Below are 24,133 nucleotides of genomic sequence, written 5' to 3' on the forward strand. Positions count from 1 at the left end.
AGAGAAGCAGGTATTAAATGAAATGGAGAAAAAAAAAAAATAGCAATGGGGCAGAACAAATGCAAAGCAGAGTCAAACCCATACCTTAAAATAGGCAGTCAAGGCTGGGTGTGGTGGCTCACGCCTGTAATCCCAGCACTTTGAGAGGCCAAGGTGGGTGGATTGCTTTAGGTCAGGAGTTCAAGACCAGCCTGGCCAACATGGTGAAACTCCGTCTCTACTAAAATATAAAAATTACCTGGGCATGGTGGAGGGTACCTGTAATCCCAGGTACTTGGGAGGCTGCAGGAAAATCACTTGAATCCAGGAGGCAGAGGTAGCAGTGAACCAAGATTACACCACTGCACTCCAGCTGGTGTGACACAGTAAGACTGCATCTCCGGGAAAAAAAAAAAGGCACTCAGAATTTTAATAGTCAATGAAAATATCAGGTATCAAAAGAAGCCTTGGGAAAACTCCAGGGGAGTTGGAACAAGAAAGTCATTGGTGCTTTCTTTCATGACCCTCTAAGAGAAGAGTGGAATGAAATTCAGAATAAAGTGTTAATGTATAACAGGTAATTGAGGGAAAACAGCAAGTATAAAATGACTTCTGTTATGAAATTTGGTGGTGAAAAGAGTCAAATTCAAGAGAGTTTGGTCAGCAGGCAAAACAAGTTGTGTGACCACTAAATTTATCTTTACAGGTCTGAAATCTGTTTTCCAATTAATCCTTTGAAAAAAACAGGACTTATCTTTGTTTCTCAGCTCTGTCATTTGTTAACCCATAGCCAGCAGATTAACCAGGCCCCTGGTTATCATTTTGAACATATGAAGAAACAGGTTAAGACATCTTGTGGCAGAGCAAGATTAGAAATAATAGTTCCTTGTTCCCAGAATATTTCTTCAGTATACCAACCCCATCTTATGTGCTGTGAATTTGTAAAGGTATGTATTTCATGTAGCAACAGCTCAAACAGTTATACCTGTCTTGGCCATGCATATAATTATTGTAAATTCAGGCATAATTATTAGTTGTGCCCTCTGGAGCATAAGGTATCTTCTTTTTTTTTTCTTGAGAGGATTGTGAGGATTATAAATATAATATGAAAAACAAACAATAACAAAGTGTATATGTTATCATCAGATAGGAATAAACAGCCTTAAGGAGGTTAAGGTCATGGATACACAACTGCAGAGCAGCAGATTCTGGACGCAAAGCCAGGTATACTCATTCTAGAGACTCTTGTAGGATCCAGCACAGGACCCAGCATCTTCCTATGTTGTCAACTTGTGCTTCTGTGGTTTAATGATTGTACCAGGGAGAGTGCTGGCAAAGGCTGACAGTAGTAGTAGTGATTGTAGTAGCCATATCAACAACAGGCTTTCTGCCTTTGACGTACATGTTTGGGCTCTTTGACGTTATCACACAGAGCACTCACAGAGAATTCATAATAGCAACAGGGGTAGAAGAGCAAGATAAATAGCATTTTTCTGGCCCCTTCCCTGATTCTGTGTGGCTACATATCTTTGGAAGCTGAAACACTTACAATGTGTCCAACAATGGCAAAAAGAAAATTGTGGGAGCCAAACAGTCTGGGTTGACAATGTATTTAAAGTTCAGTTGTGTATCCCTCTTCCAAAAAAGAGGATATGTTAGAGCTTCTGACTAACAACAAGACTTTTCTTTCTGACAACCCATGCATATGCATCTTTTCCATTTTGCCTCATTTATTTTTAAAAGGACAAGGAAGATACAAAAGTTTAGAAGAGAGCACTGGCTTCATTTAATTTAAAAGGTTAAGAAAGATACCAAAAAATTAGAACAAAATAAAGAGGGTGTTAGAGAAAATTAATTTTATGATATAAATTGTCCAACAAATTGATTCCATGTTTTCTAATTATTTTTCCCCTGTTAAATGTTAATAGACATTTTTATTTGCAAAAAACCGTAAATATTTTAACATTTACAGTTGTGCTACAGTTTATAACTTTAGTGCATGATTCAGGATATTCCTCAGTTTAGATCCTATCATTATACTCTTGTCCTCATCTTGCTACAGTTTTTCACTTCCATATGTGTTCACTCACGGCTCTCATCTAGCCCACCAGTTTACTTTTTTTTTTTTTTCTCCCAGAACAGTGTCTATGATTTTATGGTCAGTTTTAAATCCCTGTGTAATATGATATCCTCCTACATCTATGTTCTCATTTCCTATGACACCCCCACTTATCCTCCCTTTGCTCCTCCTAAACTTCAGTGCATCCACTGATGTAGTTAGCTAAAAAAAAAAAATTTTTTTCATTCCAAATGAAGCATCCACCCTCACTAATATTGACACATGTTTAACCCTTATTCTTAACATTCCTTGAGAAGCCCACATTGGTAGGTACTAAATTACACAGATATCCTCTTTATTTGAGAGAGATTCCTTTCTAAATGTATCTATAAAGAAAAAAAAATTCACTTACCGTTGTGATTAGATCCCTACCTTATTTTGTTCAAGGTCAGAGATTTTGACTTAAGCATTAGGATATTTTAGGCAAATAGGTATTATTATGGCTTTTTAGTAATCAGCTGGAAAGCTAAGTTATTTTTCCCTATACATACTAGCTTGGAATCAGCAATATTTTACTGTCTTCAAATAAAGAAGAGTTAGCTTTCAAATACATGCCATAGCAGGGAACATACATTTAAATGATGGGAAATTAAGGTCAAATTCCTGAAACGTTGATTTTTGAAAAACCACATAATAAGTAGCTCTCTAAAAACTATTTTGTCTTTTTTAAAAGGAGGACTTTTTATAATATCACATGGAACAACCATATTTATTTTGCTAGCTATTTAATATACGAAATTTATTTTGCCCCCAAATACTTGCAATTTCAAGTTAGCCATGAGGCATTCTAAACAAAATAGAATGGGAATTATTTTATGATTTATGTTATGGAAGATTGGAGTGACTGGATTACATTATAAATGATTTTACTTAATTGTTAAATATTTATTTTCAATTTACTGTCTCTGTTTTACTGTGGAACAAACGGACTTGTCTCCTTTATATTTTCAAATGTTTCTGAATGAAAATTTATAATGCTGCATAAATTGAATTACAATTCACTAGTTATAAATAATTTTCCTACTGTGTCATTGTTATTACCTCTGCTAATTTCATAATTATTTTCAAATAAAATATAAACATGATTTTATCTTACAGCTATTTGGCCATTCAAAATAATTTCATAGACTAAGCAGAAACAACAGCCAGGCATTCATTGTCTGACCTTTATGATCAGTTTTTAAAAACATTATTAAGAAAATAAGTAAATAAATAATTCTTAGTGACTTGAAAGTAATAGAGAACTGTAGAAAAATTGTAAATGGTTCCACCAGATTAAACTCAAAAATCAAAAGGCATTAAACAGGTGTGACCAGATGATATTGCATTGAAATTGTGCTCCTTCTAAGCCTATCCTTTGGCCACTGCTTGTATGATCAGTGATGCTCAGCCAAGCAGAAATCTGGACTTGAAACAGGTCAGCAAAAAGAAACATAATATAATTAGTAGTGACACTTGAGATTTAGCTGTTACTGTGAATGGAATAATGCCTTGTATATTATTAACTATGAACTTAGAATAAATATAACAGTAACCCACAAAGGTTACCGCGGGAAGAGTCAAATTATTTAGTGGAAAAGATTCTAAAACTTTGAATCTTGATGTTGAATAGTCACTAAATTTCTCTGAACTTTAGTGTTTTTATACATTTAGATGGATTATATAAAATGTTAAGATAAAAAAAGCCTTTACTACTTAAAAGTCATGGTTATTACTTAATGTGAGTTAATAATTATTTTGGTATGATTTGCATCTATATACAATTTTATAGCAAATTTTATTTTATTTTTATTTGTTTTGTTTTGTTTTGAGAGGGAGTCTCACTCTGTCAGCCAGGCTGGAGTGCAATGGCAAGATCTCAGCTCACTGCAACCTCTGCCTTCCAGGTTCAAGTGATTCTCCTGCCTCAGCCTCCTGAATAGCTAGGATTACATGTGCATGCCACCACGCCTGGCTAATTTTTGTATTTTTAGTAGAGCCGGAGTTTTACCATGTTGGTCAGGCTGATCTCTAACTCCTGACCTTGTGATCCACCTCCCTCAGCCTCTCAAAGTGCTGGGATTACAGGTGTAAGCCACAGTGCTTGGCCAGAAAAGTTTAAAAGAAATATGGTGATGCTTACCAGAGGCTAGGAAGAGTAGTGGGAAGAGAGATATAAAGAGGGAATGGTTAATGGGAACAAAAATACAATAGAAGGAATAAGATTTAGTGATTGATAGCACAGTAGGAGGACTATAGTTAACAATAATTTATCGTATATTTCAAAACAACTGAAAGGGTAGAATTGTAATGTTCCTAACACACAAAAATGATGAATGCTAAGGAGATAGATATCCCAGTAACCCTGATTTATCATTACACATTGTTTGCTTGCATTAAAACATCACATTTACCCCACAGTATGTACAACTATTTTGTATCCATAATAATTAAAAAGAAATATGGTTTCAAATTAGTATTCAATACAGTAATAGTAAATAGTAAGATACAAATATGTGTGTAAATATGTATGTATAAATATACCATCTCATATAAGGTGTCTATCATTTAGTGCTCTTTAATATACATTTAAAGATAGGAACCCTTGTTGTACATTGGTTTATTTACCCCAAAATTTTAATTAATCAGTTTTTATTCATTTATCTTATTTTTTGAGACGGAGTTTCGCTCTTGTTACTCAGGCTGGAGTGCAGTGGCGCGACTTCGGCTCACCGCAACCTCTGCCTCCTGGCTTCAAGCAATTCTCCTGCCTCAGCCTCCCAAGTAGCTGGGACTACAGGTGTGCACCACCACGCCCAGCTAATTTTTTTGTATTTTTAGTAGAGACAGGGTTTCACCATGTTGACCAGGATGGTCTCAAACCCTTGACCTCATGATCCACCCGCCTCGGCCTCCCAAAGTGCTGGGATTATAGGTGTGAGCCAGCACGCCTGGCCCGCCAATTAATCGGTTTTTAATCAAATTTGGGCCTGGTTTACATTTTGACAATCTAAGTTTTTAAAATGTTGTTTTATATTACTGTGAAGATAACTGTTCAGCGACTCAAATTCTGACATAAAATTTAGAGTATGAAACGTCTTTTTTTATGATAATTACCATAATACAGGTATAAATATCACGATCAATTGTCATCATACATTATCTAAGTGACCCTGTAAAGAGAAGACAATATTTGAATGTGTGCATTTTTAGTTGTAGATGACTCTTAGATGATGACATCTGCAATATTTTAATTTTGCCACAAAGCCAAAATTTAGTTTTTCTACTGTTTTGTGAGTCTGAATAATAGCAGTAATTTATAGAAATTATTTGAACTCAAAAGCTAATAACATCTTTGACTTTGCTTGCAGATGTTCCATATTCAACATGCTCCTAGGTTTTGCTTAACCCTCAAGAAGGACCTTGGGACTAAATTATTACAAGTTTAGCAAAATATAACCTTTCTTTTTAAATTAAGGAGCAGTGTCTTTATGCGTGATCATAAAGGTGATTTAAAATATATATCTTTTTCAAGTAGCTTTTGTTGTATTTAGTAAGGAAGAATTTCTGCAATTATGACTGTAACACTAGAAGTTACCTTAATTTCTCAGGAGTTACTACTTCACAGTGAACCCAATGCCTTTTTCATTATCTTTGGCACTCCTCTCTTATGATCTGTTAATAGCAAATTAAGTTATTTCCACTTTCCACTTGCCACTTTTTGCTGCTCATTCTTGCCATTTAACTCTGTAGCTAGCACATACCTCAGATAAATAGTTCACAATTGGAAATGAATGAAACACATATAATATGTTCTCTTTCAACATTATATAACTCTTGCTTCTGTGTACTCAAGGACATGTCAATATAATAATCACAAGGATGATACAATTTAGAAGAGAACTACATTAAAGGAAAACCATGAGGCAGACAGCGAAGGTAGTGAAAAGGTAAAATTCATATGTAAGTCATTTTCTTCAACTACTTTGAGGCAAACCACCCTTAACCTTTTTTTAAGTAGTGTTATAAAAAATAAAAATGAGGAGGAGAGCAGAAATTAAAATGAGGAAACAGTTATTCTGATAATTAACTGTTTCTTTATTCTTAAACAACATACATTATAGTTTTGTGTGTATCTAGATGTTTAAATAGTTGTAAGCAAAATTTAAAGCATAGGTAAGAGATTATAAACATTAAGTCATATTCACATTTATATGTTACTTAAAATATGTGAGAAAAAATATAGAATATATTTATTTGTATGTATGTATGCATATATGGATGTAATAAGTAGTCCAAAGTAATTTTTTTGTATCTGTATATTCCCATCCAGTTTATTTATTTGCTTGCATAGTTTTTAGGGACTAGCCAGCTATGATTGTTTGTATTACTTATCAACATTGATAACACACAAGCTTGGGAAATTTTTTACCAGTTTTTTAAATTCGATGGTACCTAGAGAGTTAGAAAATATAAATTCGCTAAGTTTATCTTGCCTATCATTCCCACATCAGTTCATTCTTCGGGTTGGACCATTCTTCTAAATATAGATCTTTATCTAGATCTAGTTACATAGATAATAAATATATATTAAATATATATGCAATGATCTCATAGATATAAATCATGTGCATTCTTTCTTCAACTTATTTAAACCTCTTGCATTGTTTTATTTTGAACAAATGTAACACAAACTGTGTAGGAATATATGTTATAACTTTAGTAATTAATTATTTTTACTATTTTCATATTTTTGTGTTAATATTGTCCCACATGTAAACTTTTAAAGTTCTTAATCACAGGGATTAAAGTATATTTTTAAAGAATTGTAAGTTGCCATTAGTAAGCTGAGTAAGATATCAATCAAACTTTCAACTACTCGAAATAATTTATAATAAAGATTTAATATGTTTTCTCCAAATGAAAATATAATTTGGAATGATAAATGTCCAATAAATGTGAATGGTAATTTTAAGCCGGCAGTATAATGTTTAACATCAAACATTGTAGTTATAAAAACAAATTAAATGCTTGATTCATTCTAGATTATGTAATTATAATTTTTTATTTGATGCAAAGATGTCTTGCCCCCTAGATAAAAATTTTTACCAGTGATGTTTATTAACAATTCAATTATTAATTATAGTGGATTATAAATAATGACCTAAAAGCCAGTTCAACAGGTAATACAGAATATCTCTATGGTGATTAAGTTGATAGCAAAAGAAATCACTTAATATCTAGATAACTATTTAAGAACTGCTCAGCCTGTATTTTGCAATAATTAAATATATATCCCTATAGTTCAACATTTAATTTAGACATAGATACTTGAGAAAGTCAGGTTTTTTTTTTAATAAATAAAACAGAGACATACTATTAAACAGCAATATGTGTTTCTATATATACATGCCTATAAAATGTAATTTATATATGTAATTATAAATAAAGCAATGAGTGAAAAGCTATGGAGATTTATGATACTATGACAATTAAAGCAGAGTTTCAAATCACTTTGAAGTTCCCATTAACTTCCTTGTCCAACCATGATTAATTGCTAAACTCTATAGTACCTCCACCATGAAGTAGGAGAACATGACCACAACCCTCTGAAACCTTTGCTATTTGAAGTAAAGCTAAAGAATGGCAATTATTTAGAGGACAAACGCAGTGTAGTTTTTGGAGATCAAATGAGTTCCAATGCTTTAGAGGGGTTGTAAACTCAAATGTCTAGTGATACAAAAATATAGGAACATATTAACAGATTTTTTTAATGCAAAATAATAGGGAGTACTTGAAACATTAAATTGTCCCTTGAAAAGCACTAAAGTCTCATGAAAAGACATTCAAATTCAAAATTTCACAACTCTTTCAGGTAATAAAGCCTACCTCTGGCCTAGATTCAGTCAATGTACTGTCAGTTTAAGGACTTACATAATGCGATACAAACACCCTACTTATTATAATATATGTCTTGTATGGTCATTGTACAAAATATTTAAAATAGAGAAAAAAACATATAAATAGAATAAATTCCCAAATCCCATATGTTAAAAACTTAATATTTTAATGCATTTTCTTCAGTGTTTCTCCACACATTTTAAATAGTTGTCACAATATTCCATATTGCCTCTGCAATGAAACAGTAGAATTATTAATTTGAGTTACATATTGAACATAAACATCTATTTTAACACCTATATTATAATCAATTACATAGATAGGCAGTACTTTGCCGTTCCCCCCAACTGGCATTAATTTTTTTTTTCCAATATTTTAAATCTCATACCCCCCTGATGAACTTCTTGCTTTGCTTTTCTGTTCTTTTTTCTTTTCATAAAGATATATTTACAGAAGTAAAATAAGTTAAATTGTATGGATATTTTTAAGGATCTTCCAAATTCCCAAATTACTCTCTAAAATGTGCATTATCGCTAAGAATTGACAGAATTGTCTCTTTCCCAGAATAACTTTGTCAAAATAACAATTATTTTTGAAGTCTTCACTAATTTGCTAAAAGAAAATCATGTAGTTACATCATACCATTATGACAGCGCTTGAATGACAAGGCTTTGCTGAAACAAAGTTTGGTATAAATAAAATGTTAATCCTTTTGGCCTCGTCACTTCCCAGATGGCATCTCTGAAAAAATCTTGAAATGTAAAGAAACCATATGACTAGATTCCAATTCTTTTTACAGGACATATGCTCCTTTCTGTTGACATATTTACATTTAGGTTGATAAAATTTCCCAGCGGTGTCTAATCATGGATTTGACAAACACGTTTATAAGAAGTGGCAAAAAGTAATAGCTTTACTTTCACAATTTAGGAGTAAAAACATTGATGCTTTAAGAAATTATAAGATCACAAATAAAAGTAACTTTGAATGCAGAAGACTTAAAATGCACTTTTGAAAACATCAAGTCAATTGTTTCATTACTTTTTGGGAACCATCAATTTGCTTTTGACTCAGCTTACTTTACCAGGTCTCACTGGGGCAAAATGCTGTACAGTAAACTGTTCATGTTCTGGACTTCCTCATTCTAGCCAAGATAGGATTTTCTCTTTCATTTTTATATACCTTGGGAGTTAGCAGGCATTCATAGCTGAATAATTATACCATGGCAGGCATATAATATCTGTATAAACTCAAATTAAGCTCCTATTAAAAACATAATCTGCATGAAGTTTGAATACACATGCTTTCTGTTTTCCTTAGTTTCTACCATTAATTTTAATGATGACAAAAAGCAGATGAATTATGGCCCCAATATTTATTTGGGGAACCAGATAAATTCAGGTATCTTAAATTTAAGAGGGCAAATCCTATTTAATCCAGCTCTAAAAGCTGTGTGCATGTACATATTATTATTAGAATGGGAATGGGTAACATGATACTAACTTTTCACAAACTTGAAAACAAAGTGGCTTTATATATTTTTGCAAATAAGGTAGAAAATATATTAATTCATTCTATTTACCTTTAATATATTAGTAGTATAACATGAAGACTACATTAAATATACCATTATCTGTCATGGTCAATTCAGTTTAGATGAATTCAGGGCCTAACATGTGCTTGAACTACAGGAATTACAAAGTTATGTCAAGAGACAGTAGATATGGAATAACAGCACTTTATGTCTGAAGTTTATCAGTAATGTAACATAGTTGAGTAAATCAAGTACAAAAAAAATCAGGTTTTTATGATCTCACCACTTACTACCGTTTCTGGAAACAGGTTACCTGGCTTTGCTACAAACCAGCTAAGTGAAATTAATCATGACTTTTTCCCTGTCTCTTTGCTACTTTATTTACAAAGTCGAATAATCACACCATATATTTCAGGGGATACTATGAGGATAAAAAAGTAACTACCTACAAAGCACTTAGGAGATTGTTTTTGGCTAATAGCTGCTTAACAGATATTAGCAATAATTATTCTAGAAAATGAGTTATTCACATGCTATCTATCATAGCAAAGATATGCCATAAGTGTACCATAAATGTATCTGTGGTAATAAATTATAATTAACTAAATTTCTATAGTTTTTACTTATGCTTCCTTATGTTAATACATGTTTTTATTTCATTTAATAGTGGAATCTATAGAGGATTTTCATTTCATAGATAAAAATATTGACACATCAAAGTTATTTTCAAAACTTGTTTTAGAATATACAATCAATAATTTTACAATGAGGCACAGAATCTAGATTTCATAATTGATAAACCATAACATTTTTACTACACATACCATAAAGGTTAAATAATGGGAAAATTCTAAGTTACAGGAAAGCTGTATAATGCCTGGAGACAAAAATATCAGAGGTAAGATTTCTGTTATAATAGAGAAGCATTTGAATGGATACAATAGAAGTTGAAGTCAATGGCCAGGCAGAGTGGCTCCTTCCTATAATGCTAGCATTTTGGGAGGCGGAGGTGGGCAAATCATTTGAGACCAGGGGTTCGAGACCAACCTGGCCAACATGATGAAACACCGTCTGTACTAAAACTGCAAAAATTTGCCGGGCAGTAGCACAAGCCTATAATCCAAGCTACTTGGGAGGCTGAGGCAAGGAGAATCACTTAAACCCTGGAGGCGAAAGTTGCAGTGAGCCGCCGAGATGGCACCATAGCACTCCACCCTAGGCTACAGAGCTAGATTCTGTCTCAAAAAAAAAAAGTTAAAATTAATGAGGACATAGGCAAAGCATTCCTACTTAGATCGGCTTTCTGGAAATGTTGTCTAACTCCATGATAAATATTATCTTTCTTTCTGTTTTAGATTCTATTAGAGAATCTCCAGAAACAGAGGTTTTAATCAATAAAAAAATTCTAGCCTAGATATAACTAAAAATCAATCATACATATTATGAATATTAAATTGGATTATATTTATATTTATGTAACTGGAATAATTTTACTACTTAATAGGTAAAATGCATTTTTGTCAAAATGATTATTATATAGTTTCTTTGTAGTTTCTAAGATTTTTTTTTCCTGAAATGTAGAGTTTTTGAAAAAAATTGTGGCTATAATTTGGGTAAGCATAGTAACTATAATTATTGATTAAAAATATTTTAGTAAACAACTACATTTTTAGATTTAAAACCAAATATTATAATTATTATACATCTAAAACTACTCAAAACTATTAATATAAAAATAAGTTAACGTACTCAGACCTAAATTTTCATATAGGTACACATCTTCCTTAAAATTTTATCTTTCACTGAAGTTCTTTTTTCAATTAATGTTAGTAACTTACTTGCAGCAATTTATTGTTTGTTTTATTGAAGGGAAAGGTAAAATTCTAATGGAATATGGCTGTAAATCATGGTTAAATCTAAGGTAGGGTTAATATAAACAAGGCAGAAAATTATACTTTCTTATTCATATGACTTTATATTTTAAATTCCTCAGCACTTGGTGACAGAGATCAGGGTTACATTTCTGTGCATCTTTCCACAATGTATATTGTTAAATAACTACTTCTGACAGACTAATTTTATGAAGCTTATAATTAGTAATTGCTTTTATATTCTTTTGAAAATCCAAGGACTCTTAATAGCTTGCAACTTTGACATGACTGTGGAAAGTAAGGAAATTTCATACAGGCCAGGAAACCAAGTTTGGGCCATTTGATTAGCAAAAGAAAGAGGGCTGAGGTTCAACAAATGAATTTATAAAAATAAGTGAATTCCACATAATAGTGTATAATACTATTTCCTTTGCATAATAGAGTGCAAAGGAAAAGGGATTTTAAAAATCTCTGTATTTATTTATAAGCATGGAAACACAGAATAAAAGCAGAAGTAAATGTAGATGCTCAGAGTGATAATACCTTAAAATTGTACTGTGTTAGAAATGGAAAGACCTTTGCATAACTAAATTAGAACTTCTTATCATGACTACATTAAAGTCCATAAATTTTTAAGATTGCTGATAAAAGATATGTATGATTTGCTTTATTTTTTAGCATTTTTTTTTTAGCTTTTTTAAAGCCATAGTTTTGTTGGAACATCAAAGAGGACTCTGATGCAACAGATGTTAAGAAACATGAGTTAAAGAAGCTAAGTGACTTGACCAAATTGCAAAATACAACACTTAAAATTCCTTTAAACTGCCATAATGCATAAAAGACCTAATTCTCCCCTCCCCAAGCTATAGCAAATCGTTCTTTGCCTGCTACCCGGCTTGTGTGCCTCTGAATCATCCCTGTCAGATTCATCATAATATTGCACCTCTTTGATGCTATTGTTCTGCAGCTAAAATTATCCCTGTGTCACTGGCACCTTCTGAATACAGACTCGATTGCTTATTTTGGCATAGAAAACTTTCCACAGTTTGGCCCCCATGTTTATTTTCCAGCTTCATCTTTTAATATATGTATATATTCCTCATTGTCCAAACTCAACTTTATGTTATTCTTCAAGTATGAATTATATTTATTTTCTTTGGAAACTTTGCTGGTGCTGTTTTCTTTAGATAGAATAATCAGTCTCCCTGCGTTCCTCTGCCCTCTCTCTGTGGACTCCACTGGCCTCCTACACTCACATCAAGTGGACACAGACACACACCCACACCCACACACACCAGTCTTTCTACAAAATACATTTTCAAATACTCAATCAAATAAAGCTATTGTTTATACACTCAAACAGATATTCACTCTTCCCATATTGAATGCCTATGGTTTCCAGTTTTTACTAAAATTGTTTTAGTGTATTATATGTACACTAAAATAAAATTGTTTCTACAATTTTAGTGTATTGTTTAGTGTAAATAATATTTATTTGTGAATCGTGCCTTTTTATATAATGATTAAAACCATGTCTTTGGGATAAGATATCATCAAGTTCTTACTTCCTCCATTATTAGCTTTGTGATATTATATACAAAATGTCTCAGTTTTCTCATCTGCAAAGCAAGTATTATAATAATAGTAGGGTTGTCATGAAGATTAAGTGAAATAATATATACATAAAGTTTTAAGGCATTGTTAACACTTAAATGTTAAATGAAAATAGCTAACAAATAATTTATAAACTGTAATAGTGTATGTGATGTATGACTGCTATATAATTTTTTGCTTTACTTTGTGGTATACTTCTTGAGATTCACAACTAGATCTTTCACCTCCATATTCCAAATACCTATATAAATCTTACATAGTAACAGCTCAGTATGTATCTACTGAATCATTAATATATTAGCGCTTCAAAGACTTACATAAATTAATAAAGTTTCTAAAATAAATACAGTGGTGAAAATGTCAAAAATATATATGTCCATAAACAGAAATTTATATTTCACAAACCCAAGCAGCTTCTCCAGTTTGTTTCTCTACTTGCCTATATCCCAGAGCTGTCTGCAGTAATTTCTATTGAGTAAAAATGGTCAGGAAAAACACTACTGGAATGATGGGTTACACAGGAGATACATTACCTTAATCAGAAATAAGTTTATGTTCTGCAAATAAATAATTTGATAATTTTACCCATCAGTGAGATTGACTTTTATGAGAGGGGCAATATTTATTGATAAGCTTAATATAAAAATCAGTTGAAGAATTACAAGGTCCAATGAAAATTAGAAAGGATCAAGATTATAAAGATAAAGGGGCTTTAAAGTTAAACTATAGGTTTTATTTTTTAATCTTTTATAACAAGAGTAGACTGATATTTGAAGTCTGTAAGCATCAATAATGTATTAATAATAACAGACATACCACCAAGACGTTAGAGTATTGTATTTCCCAAAACTCACTTTAAAACCTGGTAATATTTAAATTTTGTAGGCTAACATCTACTACACAATTGTGTTCATATCTGTGTCCCATCCTTAAGTTATTGGCTCCTAGAGGCTAACTCATTAGCTCCTGTATGTGTCTTTGCTATTCTTTGTATGTAGTTTTTGCAGTCTTTTCCATTTACTAATTTTTTCACTCATTCATTGATTCTTTTATGAACTTTAACTCAGTGCAAAGCTCCATCTTTATATTTGAAAGAAATATAGTTAGATTTGTCCTTCACCTTAAAAAAAAAAAATCTCTGATAGAAAAAAGGAATACAGGCATCACTGAATATCAAGTTTGAAGTTTAAAGAAAATAACAGAAGAAAGTATTAATAGATTGCTATGCAAGTTCCAGAGAGAAAACACTTTTTTCTAATGCGAAAAATCAATGAACGTGTAATGTACTGTGCATCGTGGCCTAACCTTTACATAACAGGTAAAATTTGTACCTGCTTAGATTAGCAAAAAGTGACTCCAAGTACATTAAGAATGACATATAGGAAAAATAGAGTGTGTAATTGTTCATCTATATTGCCATTAAATACCACTTAGCATAACTCCTGCCCCCACCAAAAAAAAAAAAACCCCAAAAACTAAACTGTTTTCAGTATGATCTCTCCTTGTAAGTCTAATGGACTTTTTCTACTACAATTGTGGTCTAATGTCAAATTTTCTCTTCCTTGAGGTCCTCTGACTGCTGACATTATATTGTGTGCTGCTAAGGGCACAGGATTCAGGATTTGGATCTGCATTGTTCAATAGAATCTTGCTGACAATGGAAATATTCTATACTTGCCTTTATTCATTATGGAAGCCACTAGCTTCATTTGACTATTGACATCTAGAAATGTGGCTCATGAAGCTGAGGAACGGAATTTTTCCTTTTGATTAGTTTAAATAACCACATGTAATATATGACTGTAGCGTTGCACAGTATAGATCTAAAGTCACCTTTTTAGGAAAAGTAAATTATGGATAAATTTGATCTGCAAAAGGATCTCTTTTGGTCAAACTGCAATATGGCATAATATTTCTTTTGAGATCTTATTATACTCTTTATTTGCTGAAGCCAGTAGTTTCACTCTGTATAGTCGTTGCCTGTGTACTATTATTAATTCAAGTATGTACAAAGGAAGACTAACAACTTATATCAGCAGGAATCTCTGAAGACTTCCAGGAAGTGACTTTTGAATTTCATCTCAAAGGAAAAGGTCACCCTCAGGTTGGGGGCTGAAAGAAAGGGTCTCAGGCAGAAATGAGAAAAACAAAGCATGGCATGACTGGGGAATACTCAATAATTTAGTATAACTGGCATCCAAAGTGGCTTTTGTGAGAAACAGAAAGGGAGAAAATGCAATTTGAAAAAAAAAATCATAATAATATACATTCTAATACTGTCCACTGTTACTTGTCACATAATTTTATGAAATTTCCCACCTAAAATATTCATCCTATCACAAATATAAAGGTTTCCTTTCCTTTCTTTTCTTTTTCTTTAACAAACGTCATTTATGTTTTAATCGTTAAATAAAACAACTAAAATTACAACTTTGTTACCTAAATTTATGACTTGGACAAGATTGAGATTCAGAAAATTTATTGCCATGAAGTCACCAATGGTTTATAATTTATAAGACTTTGGATTAGACATTAGCACAGTTATTATTTCCTCTAATGCCTTACCTCACCACAGTCTAATAACATTCAGGAAATCCAAAAGACAAAGGGAAAAGAGTGGTCTTGAAAGCTAAAAACAGTCGTGTTGAAAACTGATGCAATCGTAATAAAATATGGCACAATAACTTATATGATATGCTCATAGCATCTGCTAAAGCAATTAGAATCCATGTAGCTGAAGTTTTATTCATATATTTCTACAGTGAAAACTGTTTCAGCCCAAGTAAGACATATAAGCTATGCAGTTTAATTGTATACATTGGTCTTAGGATTTTCAGTCTTATTACTTGCATATGTGATCCATTTTACACTCTTCCAAAACAGAAATCCACTGGGTAGCAATCAGATTTCAAAAGTCCTTCCAAGTAAAGCCAGATAGTGGTCTATGTGCTATTTTCTATATGATAACATAGGGTGTTAATATGCAATTATATTAACACTATTTGTTAATGACAATTCAATATATTCACACATCTAAATTAAGGTCTTGCTCATTAGATAATAGAAACAGCAATATTAGTGTCTCTTTATATCAGTGACATTAAATTTATCAGATATATTAAAGAGGATACTCTTTTAATTGAGTATTTTCACACACATTCTACGTAAATGTAAGTTTTAGAGATTCTCAACAAATTATTTTAATGGATTGGCAGTTTAATGCATTTTGAATGAATATCACATATTAAGAAAAATAATGTATTTTCTCTTATTTAAATAATTTTTTTGGAAATCTTTCCAACTAGCTTCTCATCTACCTAAAAGAAAGAAGAATTTTCAATGCATTGTGAGAGGTCAAAATATTTACACATATTTCAAACACACCTTATGATTTTAACTGATACAAATATAGACTGGCATTTCCACTGTGACATAAGATATTTCAATCATCCTAGAGCAGAATAAGTTTACTGTAACAACTACAAACAATGGTTAAGGGAAATTAATAAATCTGTTTCAAGGACATGCTAAGCATTTTGTAAACATTATTACAAGAAGTCTTCACTTCAACTATGCGATTTTCCTATCTGCTTATTACAGGAGTCTGAGTTTCAGAAGGGTATAGGAACTTGCCTGAGGCACAGGGCTAATAAAAGGCACAGCCAGAGATAACACCCAGTTCTGCCTGATTTCAGCATCCTTAAAGCCCATTATTACATGTAATGGGCATGAATTTTACACTACAAACGTGTAAGAAATGTCATTTTATCTCCCTATCCAAAAATCAAATTACATTTATTTCAGGTCCTCATCTCACTAGACTGGAAAGGAAATTCCATTTATTTGGATTCTCTATGGAATCACATAAGAATATAAAGATTTACATGGTAGATTTTCAGAAATTTGCATAAGAGTTACATTAAAAGGAAACATATTGTGTATCAGTAAAAGAGATGACTTAGTGTTTATTTATGGGGTTGAACAAAAAGGAGGAAAGGAAATGGATGCCAGCTTTGAACACATTACCTGACACCATGACGAAGGATAGTTTTTCATCTTCTCTTGAACCATAACTGACATGCTTAACCTCTCTTCCTATGACGTCTAATCCTTTACCTTGTAAATCAAATGAGTTTACCTTGTAATCTCAAATGCATGAGATTGGAAGTACTTCTCATCTACCTTGGCATTGTCTGATTAACTCGGACATATGATCCCAGACGTAAACATGTTATGCTTTGAGGGGATAGCGCTTTTGTCTGTGTCAGTATTGTAAAATGTCTTACCAAGTACAAGAAATGTTATCAATATTTATAACAATACTTTCCACCACACTACCACTTTGTTCTGCTGCTTCTTTTAATCTGTAATAGTTACATATACAAATTTTAATATTTTGTATGAATTGTGACAATAGAGTATAGCTATTTTATGATTCCTTTTTGCTATTTCCTAATTTTTAATCAAAATACATATATATTTAGATATTCTTTTAATGATTCTTCTAAGCTTTTGAATAGAATATGTCATTTCATATAATTTTAACATTTAAGTGCCTATGATAAATTCATATTTGTGAAAAAGTTTGGAATTTGGTGATTTATATAATTGTCTATGTAATATTTCTTTCACATTATGTTAGGAAAGTTGAAAATAAAAGCAACAACTTGTGTTAATTTCCATATTATTTTGTTATACTCGTAATACAAACATTATTAATAGAATAAAAGTAAATTCTATTTTTAAAATTTTGCTGCTTTTAAAATGTTTTAAATAATTTAACCCTTCCAATTAACCTGTGAGGTTAAATACCCTTATCTGTGCTGATATTTTAGGATCAGAGGCTCAGAGACACAGAAAACCAGAGCCAAGTCTGGTGCGTGGCTCATTGCGTTTTCCACTGTAACTTAGTACAATTCTGTGAAATCCCATAAATTATTTCACAGTACAGATTTTAGAACTAAGCTAAAGAAATATCATTACTGCAGGACAGCTATGTACCAAACACAGAATAAATGCAAAGAAAGAATAATGGAATTGGCAATTCTCATTCACAGTAATAAAAACAAGAGCACTTGGAATTTCTTCCTTTTTTAACTTCCGTCCCTAATTCAAATGAGATTTAAGAGTAGTAATTTGAAACCCTGCCATTAGTTCCATCAGAAATATTAAATGTTAAATAAAATGATCCTTATTGATCATAAAATGGACACCATTTACTATCCCAAGATGGTAGAAAATACTTTTATGTGAATAGTAGAGAAATTGCTCCCCTCCCATACAAAAAGCTATTTTATTTCAGTCTGTGGACAATTTAATGTGCTACTGGATAAAGCATACATATTCTGATCTAATTAATTCCCAGGGCACTTGGTTCTTAAAAGAATGCTCAGCAATGTCCCCAGATTTACTCCACTGTCATATACAGATTGCAATAGGTAGACACATTGACAACAGGGTCTCAATCATGAATTAGTTATTTCCTTATCAAGATTTTTGTTGTAACACTTTCCTGGACACATTCTACCTTGAGACATGTATATTTTTCATATGTAGTCAAAAGTTCACTTCTGTTTCGGAGTACTTAGGGACCCAACAGAGCAGGCTTTCCCCTGGTAATAATGTGCTTGTTATTCCAGTGACACCACCTCCAGGCATACTACTCTCCTAACCTGGGATATTTCCCTCTTTGAGAGGGAATGAGGCATTTCAGGTACTTCACCTGCTGCTGATGTAACTTCAAAATACACAAGAAGCATGCAGGCACCAAAGATGTATGAAGGACATAGTGGGGAAAATAAATTTGATGGCTATTTAGCATGTCTTCTGGAGAGTACATATAGACAAGATTGTGTAATTTATTCTAGTCAACTAATGTAGTGAATTGCTATTTTTCTTTTCTACAAAGAAAGGAAATGAGTCATTTTATTTAAATTTAAAATTCTTTCCTCAAAGACCATTATGATAGATCTTAACATACTTACGTGATAAAATAATCAATCTTGTCTTATCATGACATATCCTGTTCTTTATAGTTCATTTACTCATTACTTGCAATGTGCTAACTACTACTAAAAATCATTAAGCTAAGTAGATATTTGGCCAGTATTACCTATTTTCAATACACTTGATTTATTTTGCCATCTCAGAAGTTTGCACAAATAAAAAAAACACTTGTGTTGGACATGCATGAATACTTGACATCTCTCTGATTAACTGATGTATTAAAAACACTTCTTTTTATAAATAAATGAAACCCTTTTTTCTTTCTTTAAATCTATAGGACAATATTTTTAAGTTGGAGAACTCACCTGTTGAAAATGGCCGTGGGAAGAGTCCATATGACCCTAAGCTGCTGACAGCATCTCTTTTAATAGGTATGTAGTCAACAATCACTTAAACAGTGAGTTTTCTACAGATAACAAACAGGTTGCATGTTCTTTTTTATTTACTAAGATTTTCCATTATTGAAATAATGATTGTTTTAGAAGGACATTGGTTGTGATATCTTCAAATGTTTGAAAATGAAGAAGAAACACTAAATGCTGTTTTGCTTATTGCACCATCTAGTCTGATTATTTTTAATTGAAATGGAATAGTATCTTAAAATGGCCTGCTCAATTACTATGCATCCCCACTTGGTAGAGCTGGCAGAGACCCATTGTGTTCCCTGTGCTGACTCATCTTAATATCATATTACATATATTAGCTAAGGGAAGATACATTCTGTATTCACCATTTATGACATTAGCTCTTCTTTTTTATGAAATCTAACAAAATATTTAATGTGACTTCCTCTACCCTTTTCTGTAACCATCTTCTTTTCTAGTTTTCTCCTCTTTTCGTTTAGCATTACTGATAAGTGGGGAATGCTTATAGTTCAAAATAATAGAAGTAGATAGAAATAAGGTAACACTTTAGTCTGTACTGAAAGATAAAACAGTTTTTCCAGACTCTCTTAACCACTTCTGGACTGGAGTTAAATAAATACACAAACAAAAAGTGGCAAACTGTGAAGTAATTTTTAAAAGTTTTATTTTTCCTTTCTTTCATCTTTTTTTGTTTTTTTTTTTGTTTTGTTTTTTCTTTTGTACATTTTGAGCATACCAAAAACCTAAAATATAAAAAAATTCTGGGTCATGATTCTGTTCTTGAATGTATTTTTCTACATAATTGTGTAGAAATAATGTACCTTTTTTGTTTTCCTTTTCCCTAAAATATGCAAAAATATTTAATAGCACAACAAAATAATAAACTTTTCAAATCTAAAATTTCTAATTAAATCTGAAATAATCTTGATTAAAAATTAAATTTAGGTTATCCGATGTATCATAAGTTTATAAAGTTTTCCATCTTTCTCTTCTTATACATAATTTTTTTTTCTACTCAAGAAAATAAACATTAGTCATACTGACTGTCATATTGACCATGAAGATACATTTTTTTTCAGTATTCTCTAGTGTTTTTTTATCACCGTGTTTCACTTATTCTATTAAGAAAAAAACAATTATGGTATTAATTATCTCCTCTGTTGCTTTTCAAATGTAGAGACTTTTAGTTCATTTCATCCATTTATGCAGCATTTTAACAAAAGTTTAAGACCGGAAGGAATGCGGCATACTTAACACATTTACAATTTTTCTATTCATGTGTGGCCTAGTGATTACTTGTGGATGACTTCCTTAAAAGTACATGCTGAAATTTGAGTGTTGTTTTAAACAAAGGGTAGGAGTCATATTTTGTATGACCTTACAAACTATACTTATTTAAATTGCACACTGGAAAAAGGATAGATATTCCTCAACAAACATTATGCAAAAGTGTGCCTGAAGCACCTTTAATTTGTGGTATGTTTCTCAGTAGGGATTTGCTTGATTCTTTATTTTAATATTCCACTGAGAAAGAATGATGACAAGTAGGTATTACATAGTTCATATGGTATGCAACCACCCAAAGTCCACAAAGAATATGCAACTCCACAGTTTTAGTTTTATATTTGAATATCTTTGAAAAAGCCATATGGGTGTCTGAAAAGGCAAAGAGAAGGAGCGAAGTTCAGCGAGTCAAGGAGAGGATGTGGCTAGAAAGATCAATAGGCATCTCAGAAAAAGAACTTTCAAATGTAAGACCAGACCTAACTTATACAATATAGTAAAATAATTTAGCAATTTTCAGAGGTATATAGTGCTTACTGACAAGGCCAAATAAATTAACTTCTGAAGTCATTGAATAGCAAGATATAGAAAAATAAACAGGCCATATTATACCTGGCAAAATCCTTCAAAATATCTGAAACACCATTTTAATTCAAGAGCTGTAACTCCCTGTGTTGAGGTTATTTGCTTTCTTTATAACTGTGCTATAAATTCTTCCTCTCATGATACATTTAATTCCCCTTGTTGGGTTTTCCTTGGCATTTTCTCTCATACTGCTCTAAAAAGAATGCTCACTAGTTTAATGGAGCTTTTTAACATAAATATTTTCTATAGCACTTCCCAAACTCTTTTGCATACAATGTAACAGCTGTCTCAGAAATATACAGGTTGTACTTTGTATATCAGAAAATGGCCATTGGGAAAACCTATCTTCCCAAAAGTTTTTGGATACATCTTCCTTATTTTAACAAATAAGATAGAAATTTTAAGGTGGTTCCAGACTGCTTCCTTCCCCAATACTGGTAAATAAAATTTCAGCTTGGGCCCAAACCATCTGTAAACTGGATAGATATATCTTGGCAGCAAATATTTTTTATGCCACCAATCACACTAGGAAAGAAGTAGTTTCAAACATTTGTAAACTTTAAAACCAGATGACAGCTTAAAATTTTTAGTTTACAGAAACTATCAGGGTTTAGTATGACTTCTTTCCAAAATGCCATGGGTTTTTAAGCTGAGGACCACATAGAACATTCTCTCCTGAGCAATGCCAAACTACTTAAATAAGTCCCCAAATCCTAGAACATGTCCTAAGTTTTTCAAACAAACATAGTAAATTTTGCAATCTTCTTTAAAAAATGATCATTTCTGTCAAGATGAAATTGCTCCACTCTTTATTTCTTTAATATACTTTTTCTTTTTTTTTTTTGAGATGAAGTCTTGCTCTGTCACCCAGGCTGGAGTGCAGTGGGGTGATCTCGGCTCACCAGGAACCCTTGGTTTCCTGGGTTCAAGCCATTCTCAGCCTCCTGAGTAGCTGGGATTACAGGCATTTGCCACCACGCCTGGCTAATTATTGTATTTTTAGTAGAGACAGGGTTTCACCATGTTGGTCAGGCTGGTCTCGAATTCCTGACCTAAGTGATTCACCCACCTCTGCCTCCCAAAGTGATGACATTACATGTGTGACCCACAGTGCCTGGCCATATATATTTTTTTTAATTTCTTATTTCATACACCTGCAAATGTTTCTATGAATTTGTTTTAAAAAACCTTTTATTAAAGATAGCAATTACTCACCTGCTAAGAATAAATGTCAGGTGTGAACATAGCACAATAATAAACCTTAGTATTTTTCCACACTAATTAAGGGCCTTTTCACATTTTCATGATGTGAAACAATAGTCAACTTGAGAGCAATTTTATTTTTTCATTAGAATCTTTTCCAGGCAATGCAGCAATAATAATTTAGAAATATTCCATCCCTAAGAGGTATTATTGAGACCTATTGCAAAGGTCTGAGACTTTTAGCTAATGTTATATCCTAAAGTCAAATGCTGCCTTGTCTCAGGAATGAGCATAATTTGACATTACAAAATGCTCTCACTCGATATTAGAACAAATAAGGAACCTCTAAGTTAATTAAATACAATTGAGAAAATTATTTGAAGCTCTCTGAGCCTCAGCTTTCTTGTATATGAAATGGTATGGCAGTATTATTTTCACTAGTGTGTTGTGAGAAATTAGACAATGTAATAGCATACTACTGTTTTAAGTGCTTGTGTATTTCTGGAATATATGAAAAGAAAAAAACAGGCAAACTTGTAGCAGTAGTTGCCTGTAGGAAGGCTGGGAGGGAGATTTGGTACCTTATACATTTTACATTTTTAATTTTATACCATATGGACATATAAACTGTTCAAAAATTTTAATTTTAAACGAACAACATAAGTAACAGAGCCAACATATTGATATAGAGAAGGGTACTCATTAAATGTAATAGTGTAAACTTTTTCTTACATCCATGGATTTCATTCATGCTCTGTGTGGGGTGGGGAGGGATTTTCTTTTTTTGCCTTCTGTTTCTAATTTCTCTGCTACTCTGTGAGTGGAATTTACTTAAGGTGTTAACAACATAATGGCTTGGTGTTTAAGTTTGTTTGATATTTTGCTCACATCCTTGTCACACTTTTCACCTGTGTTAGTAATGCTGCAATTTCATCAGGAAATGTGGTTTTGTTTCCACCTTCTGTTTCTCCTCACCACACCCTTCTTAGGAATTGTAATCCAATACATTAACTGATCTAAGCCACATTTTTTTACTTCATTTTGAGTTCTGAACAGAAGGTCTAGAGTATGTGAACTTTTGTTTTTAATACATACTTCTCAGGCAACTAAGCCATAGTAGAAATGCAGTTCACAAAACTGTTTTGTTCATCTCAGTAAAGTATGCTCTCCTTTGAGACAGTTAAGAACGCGTCTGGTTAAGAAAGAATGGTCGTATATTCAAATAGCAACTTTTGGATTTGACAATTTCTGAATGATTGTTTATATCTGTCAACACTGATTTGTCTTAGTTCAATATATTATTTTTGAAATGTTAAGCTGCCCATGTGGTATTTTTTTAGAGAGGCTTAAAGATCTTGTAGGGTATAATATTCACAACTACCTTTTAAGGTAGATAGTAATTTCTAGATATATGATTCTACCATGAATTTAACAAAATTGGACAAATGTTTATTTCTTTCAAAATTGGCTTAGTATATGTGAAAAGCCTTAAAGTATGTATCTCAATCATAATGCCATTTGAATCATTGCAGAATAACATTTAATTAATACACTACTTCAGATTTTCAATAAGACTTAAATTAGGATCAGAAAATTGTCAAATTAACACTATGGTTAAGAATCAACATATAATTTGATAACTTCATAAGTGGCCTAGAAACCACAAAAGAAGTTTGCTGAGTAGGCATTTAAA

The 24,133-nt window shown here is 32.1% G+C and overlaps 1 protein-coding gene across 2 annotated transcripts in view; it reads left to right on the forward strand.

Moving 5' to 3' along the window:
* Window positions 1-24,133, forward strand: part of SEMA3A (semaphorin 3A) — a 381,041-nt gene that overhangs the window by 269,577 nt on the left and 87,331 nt on the right. For both annotated transcript variants that reach the window (XM_037736534.1, XM_037736535.1), the window contains one exon: window positions 19,281-19,374. In XM_037736534.1, coding sequence (XP_037592462.1) covers window positions 19,281-19,374 — 94 coding nt within the window. The remainder of the gene's footprint in view (window positions 1-19,280; window positions 19,375-24,133) is intronic.

The sequence above is a fragment of the Cebus imitator genome, unplaced genomic scaffold (assembly GCF_001604975.1).
Source record: "Cebus imitator isolate Cc_AM_T3 unplaced genomic scaffold, Cebus_imitator-1.0 Scaffold26, whole genome shotgun sequence".
NCBI classification, from domain to species: domain Eukaryota; kingdom Metazoa; phylum Chordata; class Mammalia; order Primates; family Cebidae; genus Cebus; species Cebus imitator.